General features: G+C 46.6%; 1 protein-coding gene across 1 annotated transcript in view; it reads right to left on the bottom strand.

Moving 5' to 3' along the window:
- Nucleotides 1-15,076, bottom strand: part of pepd (peptidase D) — a 73,045-nt gene that overhangs the window by 30,487 nt on the left and 27,482 nt on the right. The window contains exons 5-8 of the mRNA XM_033035924.1: nucleotides 12,413-12,460; nucleotides 12,113-12,174; nucleotides 7,348-7,392; nucleotides 143-218 (exon numbers count right to left, since the gene is read on the bottom strand). Of these exons, the coding sequence (XP_032891815.1) occupies nucleotides 143-218; nucleotides 7,348-7,392; nucleotides 12,113-12,174; nucleotides 12,413-12,460 (231 nt within the window). The remainder of the gene's footprint in view (nucleotides 1-142; nucleotides 219-7,347; nucleotides 7,393-12,112; nucleotides 12,175-12,412; nucleotides 12,461-15,076) is intronic.

Here is a 15,076-nt window from a genome sequence, read left to right as displayed (position 1 = left end):
CAGCAAGCTTACAACACAACCCTCGAACTATGGACTCGTTCAGCAGTGGATCTCTCCGAGTGATCCTGTCTTCACCTTTCCTTCATCCCTTCAGTTGCCAGCAAGATTCATGGAAATATTGGAAAGCTTTTCAGACACTCACCTCCTTGTGGGCCTCGCTGGAGATGTGGTTGGTGTAGCGTACAAGCTCCAGCTCCATGTCTGTCTTTAACACACGGCTTCCGAGGTTTGGGGGAGAGAGGGAGGGAGGGAGAAAACAGTCAGTGTGAGTTACAGGTGCCTGGTATCACAGCTCCTCCATACAAGCAGGTTGTAACACATGACATTCAACAAAAGCCAGACTGCAGATTGACCCGGACAGTAAATGCCCAGGGAGTGCAGCAAGTGGGATTAATAATGGGGTCATGGCAACAGCTGATGGTTATCATCAATGAGAACTTGTGACAGAGGATGGTGTGTGGTAGGACTCCGGATCAGGCTCTGAATGTTTGTAGACACAAGAAACTGCAGATGCTGAAATCATGAGCAAAACACAAAGTGCTGGAGGAACTCAGGAGGTCAGGCAGCATCTTGGAGGGAATGGACAGGTGATATTTTATGTCAGGAACTTCCTTCACACACCTTCTCATACCGTGACCATGTTCCCAGTGATGAACACCAGGTCATTACATCCCAGACCAACACAGATCTTATCGGCTCTGGCAATCTCCCCCTCTGCAGCCTCCAACCCTATCTCTTTCCCAAAATCCACAAGCCGGACCTTCCTGACAGACTCATTGTTTCCTGAACCAAACACGGCTTCAATCATTTACTTCTAGGTCTGAAGAAGAGTCCCAACCCGAGACGTTGGAATGGGTCCATTCGCTCCATAGTTGCTGCCCGGCCCGCTGAGTTCCTTCTGCAGTTTATTTCTTGCTCTGAACGTTTTGTGGTATATTAATGATCCGAGCCAAAATGTATGAGCCACAATTACTGATGATAACAAAACGGGGAAGTAGCTAACAGGTTCAAAGGTTTCTTTATTAGTCGCATACACCTAGGTGTAGTGAAATTACAGTGTGAGGAAAGCCCGCTTGATCCACTGAGTTACTCTAGCACTTTCTGCGATTCATGTAAACCAGCATTTGTAGTTCCTTGTGTCTCCGTGGTATGTATACTATTTACTCTGTGAGCTTCATGGAATTGCATTACACCCTGGTGTACATAGCAATCAGCATAACAAAGAATCCTGGCTGAGACATGGCATAAGAGCAGCAGGCAACGATGGCATTGCATTTAACATTGGTTACACCATAGGTGGAGTGCTGTGTGGAGTTCTGGTCAGCCCACTGCAGGAAAGATACAACGCACCAGAAAGGGTGTCGAGGGGAGTTGCAATCTTGCAAGAGATGCGTTAAAGTTATGAGCAATGACCAGCCACATTGCATCGACAATATGTTAATTATTTACATCAAAGCTTTCCGAGAAAGCAGCAGGATGGGAAGGTTTGGGTAACAAATGTACAAGGGTCACCCTGAGCTTGGTAATCAGAATGGAATCATAGAAGTATTGACTAAGGGGGATACCGTCCTTCAGTCACTTCCTGGAGAGGACGCGACTATTATTCGAGTCGCGTCCTTGCCCCCCCCCAGCGGCCTACCTACTGGATTGGCGCGGCCTTTCCTGCCTGGACCGACCAGAGCTCCAGCAGTGGCGGGACAGCGCTGATACATCGCGGGGCTGGCGATGCCTTACCGGGGATCGCCGTCTGGAGCCCGGAGTGCTGGGCCTGCGGCACCGACACCCTGGAACTGTGGTTCGCGGATCTCCCAACGCAGGCGGCGCTGACAAACATCGTGGGGTCCTGCGACTCTGCCCGGCTCGGCCTGCGGACTCGGGAGCTGCGGACTCCGGTGGGAGGCAACTAATCGGGAGGTCCGGGCCGCTGAGGAGGATTTTCACCATCGGGGTTCGGCGTCGGCGTTCCATCAGCCCGGCGAGAGGGCCTGAGCATCGGGCCGCCCGGGGTGGCGACTGCAGGTGCTCGGAAGGCCCCGACCACGGGTGAACATCTGGGAAGATCGGAGGGGAGGCTGGCTGGACTATGGTGCCTTCCTCACCAACTTTCTGTGTTTGTGCTTTTTTTTAAATTCTATTTTATTTTTAATATGTTTTATTATTTATTATTTATTTATTTTTATGATACTGACTGTAAAGGGAAATTCATTTCGTTGTCTCTAATTGAGACAATGACAATAAATTTGAATACAATACAAACAATACAATTAAAGTTATGAGCAATGACCAGCCACACTGCATCGATAATATGTTAATTATTTACATCAAAGCTTTCCGAGAAAGCAGCAGGATGGGAAGGTTTGGGTAACAAATGTACAAGGGTCACCCTGAGCTTGGTAATCAGAATGGAATCATAGAAGTATTGACTAATCGCAGCATTAAAGTTCAGACAGTCTCTCATTGAGCGCAAGATGAGATAAGGGAAGCTCAGGTCCACAGCTTTCTACACTTCCCCTCACGACTTAAACTCCGCAAGCACCTATTCCCACAGGAACTTCCAAAGTGAATCGATCACCAGCATTTGAACAGTCCTCCTCTGGATCCTTCAAAGCGACCACTCCTCTGTAGAACAACTTTCAGGCTGCAGTGCAGGTACAAGATCACAAGATTCATAGAAAAGGTGAATGGTCAGATTTTTTCCCCATGGGAGAAAAATATAAAACTAGAAGGCATGGGTTTAAGATGAGATTGGAGAGATTTAAAGGGGCAACGTTCTGACAGAGGGTGGTGGGTATGTGGGACGAGTTGCCAAAATAAGTAGTTGAGGCTGGTACAATAACAATATTTAAATGATATTTAGACAGGTACATGGATAGGAAAGGTTGAGGGATACGAGCCAAACGTGGGCATGTGGAATTAGCACAGGGTCAGCGTGGATGAGTTGGGTGGAAGGGCCTGTTTGACTAGAAATCAGCATCTTTCAGACATTGCAAGTAGGGCTCAATGCAGCTGTAAAACTGAGCAACTCGAGCTTTTGATGGGGCCGAGAAGAGGAAGCTTCACACAGAGTCTAACCATTGGCATCTTCTCTCTGGGAGTGTGAGACAGGACGGTGTTGATATGGTTTCGCTTTGCATCTAACGCACACTATCCCCGACTATAGAGAGTTTATTGGGACTGCCCCTTCCAAACAACAGTAATAGATTGGTGCCAAGTAGTTAGAGGCACTGCCATGTCACCACACGCATCCGGGATCGATCCTGCCCTCGTGTGCTGTCTGTGTGGAGTTTGCATGTTCTCCCTGTGACTGTGCCCGTTTCCCGGATACCTCCCACATCCAGAAGTTGGGCAAGTTGGGCAATTGTTCACTGTAGGTGTTACCCCTTAATGTAGGTAACTAGCAAAGAGAGGAGTTAGGCATGTGTGAGAAAATAAATGGGGGCAGTGGGTTGGGGGTAATGGTACCCATTGAAGTGGCCAGCTGGGATCAGCTGTGCACTGAATGAGCAGCCACGGTGCAAGCAATCATTTACAGCCACACACAGAGCCAGCTGGTTTCTCAGCCAAGAGAAAGTTGCCAGCACAGCATTCCTCAGCAGTGCACTGATAATCACAGTAATAAAAAATATATATATTGCTCATTAGAGATCTGGAAACCAACAACAGAATAGCCCTCAAACAGGAGACAATCTCTAAAGGTTTTGGTCATTAGATCAGGATAATTAAATGTAACGGAAGGCAGGTAGTTGAACTGTTCTACCTTGGGCAGTGGTTGATTGGATGAGGTCGCACTTGGTCAAGAGGAACAGGCCACTCGGCCTCTCAAGTCTGCTCTGCCTGGTCAGTATCACGGCTGATCCAATCTTGGCCTTCACTCTCCCCACACCCGCCTCCCTCGCATTTTATGCCTCCACATATTCAATGACTCCGCTACCGAAACTCTGGGCGGCTCAGAATTCCAAAGATTCACATCCTTCTGAAAAGAAAATCCTTCTTGTTTCTCTGAAGTGGGCAAAGCGCGATTCTGAAATTATGCCAGCTGGTTTTAGACAAAATGCCCTGTCAGCATCCACCCATGTCAGCATCCACCTTGCCAGCATCCCTCAGAATATGGTTAAATAAATCTGCACTTCAGTGAGTGTGGGCCAACAGGTTCACCTCCCCTTCTTCTGTCAACCCCTTCACCCACAAATCCACAGCTGCATTGACTCGATGTATATCTGATCTAAGAGGACCAAAACTATATAACAGTAGACCAGGTGTGTAGAAAGGAACTGCAGATGCTGGTTTATACCAGAGATATAAGCGCTGGAGTAACTCAGCGGGTCATGCAGCATCTCTGGTGAATTCAGGTTTTGGGTCGGAACAAATCAGGGCCGGCAACAGTTGACCTCAGGAAGGGTGGACCCCATAATGGCCCATTGTTGGCTGGCTAAGTATGGTTGCCAGCGGCCTGTAACCTTGCATCAAACTCCTCAGCTTCGATGACTGCCCTTGGAAAGGCGAGGAGCGTGATGATGGGAGGCAGGTAACAAAAGCCCCTGGGGCAAGAGCGATTCCCTGCTGGAAAGCCTGATATCTTCCATTGACATTCACTGCCTAGACTAACACGTACAATGTGGGTGCCAGGAATGGGGAGCAACAAGCAGCTGTTGATTCTGGGGGAGGAGGAGGAGGGTTAATGACATTCACCAGAGGAGTCCAGCAATCAGAGGGTGACATTTCATCCAATCACACATGATCAAATATCTCCCGTTCACTGGCCTACTCAGTGATCCCTCAAAAATCTGAAATTATTAGCTTGACTTGAAGCTGCATTCCGTGGTGAAAACAAATCTTAGTTCAGCATGATCCAGATATCAAATCATCTTGGATGATTCTTCTTCTCCATCCCCCGCCATTCAGTCAGAAACCTCTCAAAATCAATGCAGCCAAAAGAGGACATCTCATATATTCGGATAAACTCAAATCATATTTTATGTTCAATGGATGTAAAGTAATACTAGAAGCGCAGAGCACAAGAATACACAGGAGATCTAAACCAACTGACTGCCAGATATGCACAGCTGGAGATTGATTTAAAAAATAGTGAGGAGAGTGTTCTTCAGAAATTGCTTCAGACAGAACTGCTGGGATATTTTGCCCCCGAGATGGGTCGGATAGAGGTGACTGCCTTTCTTGTTTTAAGGGAATGATAAACATGGGCAGCAGAGGAGCTGGATAATGCAGAGAGAGCAAGGACCGGGTTAGAATCTGCACGGGCTCACACATTAATGGGTTTCCTGGTCCACTGTGGACAGAGACCCAGTACCCACTCTGTTAATGCAGTCCAGTGTCAAGAGAAGGGATCGTAACTTCAAAGATCAGAGCATGCTTTGCCTCATAGGATGGAAACATAGAAACATAGGAAGAGACAGATAAACTTAAAACGGCAAGTAAAGACATGAATTGCAAGGCCTCCAGGGAGGTGGAAGGAGGACGAGACTTTCTGCATGGTTCCTGCAGATAAAGCGACCAAAAGCCCTTTTCCAGTCCAGTTACTGCTTATGGATTCTGTTCTTCTCAATCACTTTTAAAAGGTGCAATGAAGCAAGCATTACATAGGACATGCAACACTTCACAAGGCCATTCAGCCCACACTCCTTGCTACTGTCATCTGTCGTTCATCATCTCAATCTATCAGTGGGATCTTTTATCCCCTCCCCCTCATACGCTTGACCAGCCCCCTTTACAGGCATCCATCCCCTCCACGTCAAGCACTCCCTGTGGGAGCAGGAGTTGGATTCAACTATTGAAATGCACAGGATATAAGTGGGATATTAAAGAGTATGGGGAAATGAGAGGAGAGTGTGAACAGACTAGGTGGGATATTAAAGGGCGTGGGGAATTAAACTGGGCAGCTTGAATATAGAGAAACGTTGCTGCAGAGTAGTTTAATGCAGTCAAACACGTTGATTAAACTGCACTGCAGCAGATGCCCCCCTCCCCCCACATAACACACCAAGTACCGAGGAACAACGTCTGTCACTTTCCCTCATTAGAAGTCAGTCTGGGATCACACTCGGCATGCTCACTGTCAAAACTAGATTCAGGTACAGCTGCTTTCTCACTGTTATCAGACTACTGAACAGCGCTCCTATAAGCTATGGTGTAGATCCGATCTTCCGACAGACCTCATAGCAGGCCTTGCACTTTCTCGCAGCAACCATAACACTATATCGCGGTAACGCTATATTCTGCACTATGGCATCTTTCTCTTTGCACTACCCGTTGTACTCATGTATGGCTTGGTTACACTCGTGCAAACACACGGAATTCCAGATGCTGGTTTACAAACAATGACACAAAGTGCTGAAGTGACTCAGCGAGTCAGGCAGCTTCCCAATAGGACATGGATGGGCGACAGCTATAGAAACAGAAAATAGGTGCAGGAGTAGGCCATTCGGCCCTTCGAGCCTGCACCGCCATTCAATATGATCATGGCTGATCATCCAACTCAGTATCCTGTACCTGCCTTCTCTCCATACCCCGATACCTTTAGCCACAAGGGCCACATCTAACTCCCTCTTAAATATAGCCAATGAACTGACCTCAACTACCTTCTGTGGCAGAGAATTCCACAGATTCACTATCATTGTTCTCCAGAGATGCTGCCTGACCTGTTGAGATTTTCTTTTTTGATTGTATTTGTGTATAGTATGATTTTATTTGACTGAATAGCACGCAAGCATCTTTGAACTGTATCTCGTTACATGTGACAATAATAAACCAATGCCAAAGCTTATCCAGTGTACCTCAGATTAGATTAGTGCCATATACACAAGGGTGCAATAAAAACACCATAAAGCTCAGAGTACACAGTATACATGATAGATAGAAGACCACAGCAAATGCAAAGCAACAGAATGGTGCAATGGATGTAGTCCAATCTGAAGTAGTGCAAATTAAACTAAAACTGTCCATTCTTCAATGTGATTAATCTCCTCCCTGGTTGTGTAACATTTCCTCATAAAATATGTATGAATGTTTCACAGTAAATACAGTCAACACTTGTCTCCAACCGAGGTCATTTTTCAGTAGCTGTACAGATGTTGTTGGCTTGTGTATCTGGAGGTTGAACCCTAGAAAGTGGAGGGACACAGTGGGGCAGAGCTTTTGTTTCCCCAGAGGGCCACGTCCCGAGGGCACTGCTGGGAGTCAAGGGAAGCGCCAAAGCAGAGCTACTAGAGGTGCTGCATGAATGCTTGTTGTTGGAATGAGGCAGGGGCCCCGAGGGAGTGGTGTGGTACGGCCCGAAGCCACGATTCACCTGCACTGCGGTCACAGAAAGAATTCTAAACAGATACTCACCATTCCGCAATCACTGGATGCAGCAAGACATTATTCACATTAAACCTGGAGAAGAGAAAATAATAGATATTACTGAACCCTATGGTGCATCGTAGAAAAGTACACAGCCTCCCCTTCTGTCCACCCTGATCACCTTCCTTAACATAGAACACTGCACCGCAAGAACAGGCCCTTCAGCCCACAATGACAGTGCCGAACATTATTCCTTAACTGTAGCCATGGTTCAAGGATTGAACTTCAGTGAGGATAACTAAAGGATAGAGTGCACAGTTGCCATGCCTGGACCGGTGACGGAGAGACACACACCTACAGTTTCCTTTCGAAAGCAATGTGCCTCAACAGCACCTAGCAGGATTACACTTCATTTTCTCATTCAACTCAATATATTAATTTCTCCAGAATGATCATAAATTCAAACCTTACACCGGAAAATCAAGTCCATAATCTCAGCTGATACTTCCAATACAAGCACTGAGGGAGTGCTGCATTGTCAAAAGTGCCACTTTCCTTCATGAGATGTAAAAGCATCCTATCGGGATGAATATTGCCAGCGGTATGAATATTGATTTCTCTAACTTCAAGAAATCCCTGCTTTCCCTCTGTCTCCATCCCTCCCCCACCCTACTAGTTTCACTGTCCTCCTTATTAATGTTACTGATTGTATACCCCGTCGTCACTTTCCCCTCATCCAACAATGAGTACATTTCCTTGACCTGTTCTTTTCACACCTTCCATGTTCTTTGTACCGTTCCATATCTCATTTCTCTCTCTCCCCGATTCTCAGTCTGAAGGGTCTTGACCCAAAACGTCACCCATTCCTTCTCTCCAGTGATGCCCCCCTGAGTTACTCCAGCATTTTGTGTATATCTATATGGAAGCATCACAATTTGGCTTTGAAACCGCTCTGCCTATGGCAAGTCGATCCTCAGAACAAATTAAAACCGAGGGAAGATTGAGCAGGTTTGGGTTGGGTTGTGCACGGCCCAGGGAGGGGGAAGGTGTTGGGGTAAAGGGGGTGCAAATAAAGTCACAGCACTCCCAACGTGACATGTCTGTGTACAATTTGCATGTTCTCTCTATGAGCAAGGGGGATTCCCTCCCACTTCCCAAAGACTTGCGGGACAGTGGATTAATTGGCTGCGGTAAATTGTCCCTTGTGTGTGGGTGAGGGCTAGAATCCAGGGGGAGGTGGGGAGTTGACAGGATTGTGAGGAGAATCAGTTGTAGGGAAAGTGATGGGGAGAATGTGCTCTGTGGACCAAAGTAGACTCGAGGAATTGCCTCGTTTGTAATACGGAACCTTGCGGGAGGAAACCCAGGGCCTGGTTAAAGACACGGTAACAGTGAGGCAGTAGGTAGGGACTGACGAGAGGACTCAGACGCACGGATCACCCCAGAAGCAGTCATCACATCGACTAGTCCAGAGCACAGGTCAGCACTGGCCTTGTTAGCAGCTTTCCGCCGCACTTTATGAGCATACTTATGAAATCTAATTTCACTAGAGGGTAAAGGGGCAAAGGATTAGCAGTCAATAAAAATTTCACAACGTGCAATTTTTCTGCCAGGCTTGTTAACCTTTTCACACAAAAGGGTCCCGCTCTAATCATGTTTTATTATCTCTGTATAAATACTGGATATTGGCCATTCAGAGAGTGCATTGATTTTTAGATGGTGTATATGACTCGTTGACAGGATCTGCTGAATGAGTCAGACGCTAATGTATTCTGCAGGTTATAAATGGATCGCATTCTCTTCCTCCTGAAATATATTTGTAACACACAGTTAATTTTAAACCTCGAGAATAAGGGTGGACAGTTAAATGGTTTCAAATAATTAATTCTGCTCACATCCTATGTCAACGATATCAATATCAATGATTCATATGAGAGCAGACAAGGCACCATTAGTAAGTTTGCAGATGACACTAAAATAGATGGTATCATCATTAACAAGAGTGGGGTTTTCATCAGCTGGGCAAATGAGCCAAAGAATGCCAAATGGAATGCCAGTTAGGTGCTGCATTTTGCTCAGTTATACCAGGACATGATTTCAATAATGTAAGGGCCCGTGCTTGGTCCATAACCCTCTAAACCTTACCTATGCATGCACCCAGCCAAACGTCTCTTAAATGTTACATTTTATGATAGTACCCCAAATGTCTCTTAAATGTTATATATAGTACGTTAGGAATACTGAGGAGATATTGTAGTCCAGCAGTAAAATGGAAGAACAAGATCTACTGAATAAGTTAGAATTTAACAAGATCAATCAGTCTGAAGAAGTGTCTCAACCCAAAACGTCACCCATTCCTTCTCTCTAGAGATGCTGCCTGTCCCACTGTGTTACTCCAGCATTGTGTCTATCTTCAGTTTAAACCAGCATCTGCAGTTCCTTCCTACACATCAATCTAACAAAAACTGATTGTGGCTTGTTTCAACATACTGGAGAGCATATCCATGCCCTTCAAAACATTCCAAGGAGACATAAGAAACTGCAGATGCTGCAATCTTAAACAAAACACAAAGTGCTGGAGGAACTCAGCAGGTCTTGTCAGATGCTGCCTGACCCGCTGAACTCCTCCTGTGGTTTCTTTTTTATTCTAAGAAGACCTTTGTGCACTCTGGAGAGCCACAGCATAACATTTCATGTGAAAGATGAAACTAAATACAAAACATGACCTCATTGTTACCAGTGGGATTATGTGCACACATCCGAGTTATTTCGGCAACTCCGGATCCAAGTTTCACTCACTGGGCCTGACTCATTCAGTGGCGTGAAAAACACATGTCTGTGCTATCGTTGAACATAGCTTTTAAAACCACAAGAAATTATTTATTCTCTCAGCTAAATGCAGTGTGTTTTTCTAACAGCCACAGATTAAGTGGAGGATTCAGGCATTATCTTAAACTGTCAGTCCTACCCAATATCTCCTCAAAGTATGTCAACTTTGAACATAGAATCATACAGCACAAGAACAAGGCCATTCAGCCCAATGTCTGTGCCAAACGCGATCCACATCTCTCCATTCTCTGCACAACCACCACTGCCGTGTGACCCTCCCTCACTGCTCCCCCTCTGTGGTTCCTGTTGTTGGACCATGTTCTGACCCAGACCATCCACCTGTCACTTGCTGGGCTTTTCCCCACCCCCACCTCTGTTGCCCAACATTCTCGCACCAACTCCATCAGTCTGTGGAAGGGGTTCCAACCCAAAACGTTGTCTGTCCATTCCCTCCACAGATGCTGCATGATCCGCTGAGTTCCTCCAGCGTTTTGCTCAGGATTCCAGCATCTGCGGCTCCTTGCATCAGTCTGGTTGTGATTTTAAGCTGCAATAAATCATTAATGAAATTCATGCCCGTTTGCAACGTTTTCCATAGGGACACAATTTCTGTGATGAAGATGAACTATTTTGATATTTTACGCAGCAGCTTCAAAACAAGGCAACGTTAGAAAAACAGCAGCCTTCTGTTGATCACATCAGAACAAACCTTCCAACTCTTAGTTTGTGCTGATCCGACTGGAAGCAACAACAGTGATTCAGTGGGTTTTTAAGCACAGGCAACCCAGCCCACTGAGGCCAGCAGTCAAAAGCTCCAGGATCCCGGCCAAGACAAACAGTCTAAGAGAGTCTTTTGAGTGCAAAAGCACAAGGCGGCAGGCACTGGACCTCAGCGGATGTATGCTCTGGCCTTAGGGGAAGGGTTCACCAGCTTGTGTCATAAATGCTGATAGATTGGATAGAATATGTTGCCTCGAACAAGAAAGCACCAGTGATGGTACATCTGTGAAGGTGAAATTGAAAACTGCAACCTAGCAGAGGTCAGGAAGCAGCACCCATATAGAGGGCTCAGAAACCTGGAAATCCCAGCCAACAAACACTGTGGATACTGAGGACCAACCTAAAGTTACAAACTCCTAATTTGAGTCCTAAATCCCCTCATTTTGAAATTGTGACCTTGGTGTTTAGATCCCACAAGCCAGAGAAAGCATCCTTCCAACATCTCCTTGCTAAACGTTGTAAGGAGCATCCTCTTGTGTCCACCTTATTAGATGCCAGCACAGTGGCACAGCAGTAGAGTTGCTGCTTCACACCGCCGGAGACCCGGGTTCGATCCTGACTAAGGGCGTTGTCTGTGCCGAGTTTGTACATTGTCCCTGTGACTGCGTGTGTTTTCGCCGGGTGCTCCAGATTACTCCCATATTCCAAAGACCTGCAGGTTTATAAGTTAATTGGCTTTTGTAAATTGCCACTAGTGTGTAATAGCATAGAGCTAGTGTATGGGTGATCGATGGTCGGCGTGGACTTGGTCGACAGAAGGGCCCCGTTGCCCCACACAGTATCTAAACAAAAGCCTTCATGTCCAACAGAGCAGTGGTCTATCAGTGTGTTGGAATACCACCACATTTGCCAGCAAACTCAGCATAAAGATTGTCAGTCCTTGTATGCCCACAGTTGCAGACACAAGGGACTGCAGATGTTGTACTCAAGACTGGTGCAGTTTCTACACATAAAGCATCAACTGTCCATTCCCTCCACAGATGCTGCCTGACTCAAAGCTCTCCCAGCACTCTGCCTTGTGCGCTAGATTCCAGCATCTGCCCGTCTTTTGTCTCTCCATTTGTTTGCCCCACAGAAAAGTCTCTCCAAAGTCAGCTCTCTTTGGCAAATCGTTCCTGCATTCCACTCTTGCACACGGTCCTCACAGATATAGTGGTGAAGTCCTTGCATAATTAGTCAAGGCAAAAGCATAACAAGCACTTACTGGCTGATACCGTCGAAGGAGGCTTCTCGAGTGATGTTCCCACTGTCAGTGTTGAGGCCGCGCTGGAATTACAACCACAGTTACGGATCACATGGTCATACAAGGGGAGGGGAGGGCCAAGAGGACGGAAGGTGAGGGGTGGGGGAGGGTGCTCAGGACAGGTGGAGTGGGGCCGGGCAGGGATAGGGACCCTGGACGGAGGGGCAGAGCCAGGAGTAGCCTCACAAGAAAGGTTTAGAGCTGGAAGAGGATAGAGAGTTGGCGGTGGGTGGGCGGGGGGTAGCTGCCAACAGTACATACCAAGGTGAGCAGCACATCAGGTTGCAGCTTCCTCAGCACCTCTGCAATCTGCAGGCAGAACAACTTTCAGTTATTCTCACATTAAACAACGGCCCCCATAGGAACGACTGAGTAAAAGCAGAGCACAGCAGCACTCAGGGAATTCTCTCCCTTCCAGGAGACAGCAGCTCGACTGCCCCACCCCACCCACCCCTCCGAACATACCTCCCTCCACCACAGCACTGTGGCTGCCGTTTGTACCTCCATTTACACACTCGTCGGCACATCTCCTTAGACCACCACTCCAAACTCACAACCTCTGCCAAGAAGGTACATCACCAGTTCTTGGTTATCACTAGATCTATGTTCGCGAACCCACTTCCCAACAACACTACGAGAGCACCATCACCAGAGGACTGCAGTGGTTCATGAATGTGGCTCTCAATCTTTTCAGAATCAGACATGGGCAACAAATACTGTCCTTGCGAGTGAAGTCCAGATTCTATTAAATTAAAAGAACATAGCAAGGAAGCAGTGGTCAAAGTGCTGGAGGAACTCAGCAGGTCAGGCTGCATCTGTGGAGGGAATGGCCAGGCAAAGTTTCAGATTAATAATAATAATACATTTTATTTGTATAGCGCTTTTCAAGGACTCAAAGTCGCTTTACATGGTGAGTCAAGAACAAAACAAAATAGAGCAGTAAGACAGAGATGCAAAGGGGAGGGGGACATGGGACTAAGGGTATGCAGAGGTGAAGAGATGGGTCTTGAGGCGGGACTGGAAGATGGTAAGGGACTCATAAGTTCAGATCAATTGTGGGAGGGAGTTCCAGAGCCTGGGAGCTGCCCTGGAGAAGGCTCTGTCTCCAAAAGTGCAGAGGTTGGATTTCAGAATGGAGAGGAGACCGGCTGAAATGGATATGAGGGACCGTGAGGGTTGGTAGGGGGAGAGGAGGTCAGTGAGATAAGGGGGGGGGGGGGCAAGTGGTTGAGGGCTTTGTAGGTGAGGGCCAGGATTTTGTAGATGATCCGGTGGGAAATGGGAAGCCAGTGAAGTTCTCTGAGGACTGGGGTGATGTGGTGCCAGGATTTGGTGTGGGTAATGAGTCGGGCGGCTGCATTCTGGACCTGTTGGAGTCGGTTGATGTTGCTGGAATTGATGCCAAAGAGAAGAGAGTTACAGTAGTCCAGTCGGGAGGAGATGAAGGCATGGATGAGTCTTTCAGCAGCGGGGGGTGTGAGAGAGGGTCTGATTTTGGCAATGTTGCAGAGGTGAAAAAATGATGTTTTGACAACATGGCGGATGTGAGGCTCAAGGGAGAGGGTTGAGCCAAAGATCACGCCAGGGTTGCGGGCCTGAGGAGATGGGGACACAGTGGTGCCGTCAATAGTGAGAGTGGGGTTGTTAATTTTGGTAAGTGTTGATTTGGAGCCAATGAGAAATTCTGTTTTGTTACTGTTTAATTTAAGGAAGTTGAGTTGCATCCAAGATTTGATGGCTGACAGGCAGGAGTTGATATGGGAGAGAGGCGGGTGATGGGGGGACTTGGTGCCGAGGTGCTGATTGGGACCATTCATCAGACTGGCTGTCAGCCAGCGAGGTGGTCAGTAGATCAAGGGCTGCTGTCTTGAAAGGTCATCAACTTTAAACGTTATCTGTTTTCTCTCCACCGCTGCGTGGTTCGCTGAGTATTTTGATTTATTTCATATTTCCAGCATCTGGAGACCTAAGACTTTTGCCTCCATCACAGTGAGGAGATGTTGGGTGGACTCACTGTGGTGGATGTTAATATGTGTTTATTGTTGTTTTTTATTGTATTGTATTGTATGCATGACTGCTATAATTTCGTTCAGACTTCGGTCTGAATGACAATAAAGGTTATCTTATCTTATCTTATCTTATCTTATCTTATCTTATCTGTAATGTTTAGCCGCTCCATAAGCCAAGCATCATGCAATTCTGTCTCATTTCCAGTTCTTGACAGCTTTGCTTCACAAAATCTTATCACAGTCTGGGTCTTGACATTGCACTGAGTCATACGGAAGTGGAATCAAGCCCTTCTGCAGAAATTCAAGCATAGTCTGGGCTGCCTATTTGGTTGGTCATTGAGATAGCACTGCTCCTCCCTCAAATAAAATATTGAACAGAGCACTTGCATTCCCTCTCATAAAGGCAGCGAAAGCCATACAGCATCTTTTCAGAAAGGGAAATGAATCTTTCATGGTGGTAGACACTGCCTGGTCAATCACGGGTACTGACCTCTTCACCATCAAAGGGATCAACAATGAGATGCAACCTCAAAAAGGCAGCTAATATCAAAGTCACTCACTATCTTGGCCATGCTCATCTCACTCCTGCAATCAGGAAGAGCCTGAAAACCATGTCCTCTAGGTTCAAAAGCAGTTTCGTCCCGGCAACCATCAAGCTGATGAACAAGGTACAACACTAACTTCAGCAATTGTGATCTTCTACGGACTTCTTTGGCTGCACTGCAGACAGGTGCTTTCCACTATTATGGTCATATAGTATTACAATTATTAATTAATTCAAGTATTTGTCTGTGAATTACTGTGTTTACAATCTGTAAAGCTGCAGCAAGTAAGAATCTCATTATTATGTTGCACCTGTGACAATTAAACACTTTGACTTGACTCTTGGCCTGGATCTATTGGTATCCCATTCACA

This window comes from Amblyraja radiata, chromosome 17 (genome assembly GCF_010909765.2).
Source record: "Amblyraja radiata isolate CabotCenter1 chromosome 17, sAmbRad1.1.pri, whole genome shotgun sequence".
NCBI lineage: Eukaryota > Metazoa > Chordata > Chondrichthyes > Rajiformes > Rajidae > Amblyraja > Amblyraja radiata.
The sequence above is the reverse complement of the archived record's forward strand: the minus strand, read 5'-3'. Positions and strand labels throughout refer to the sequence as shown.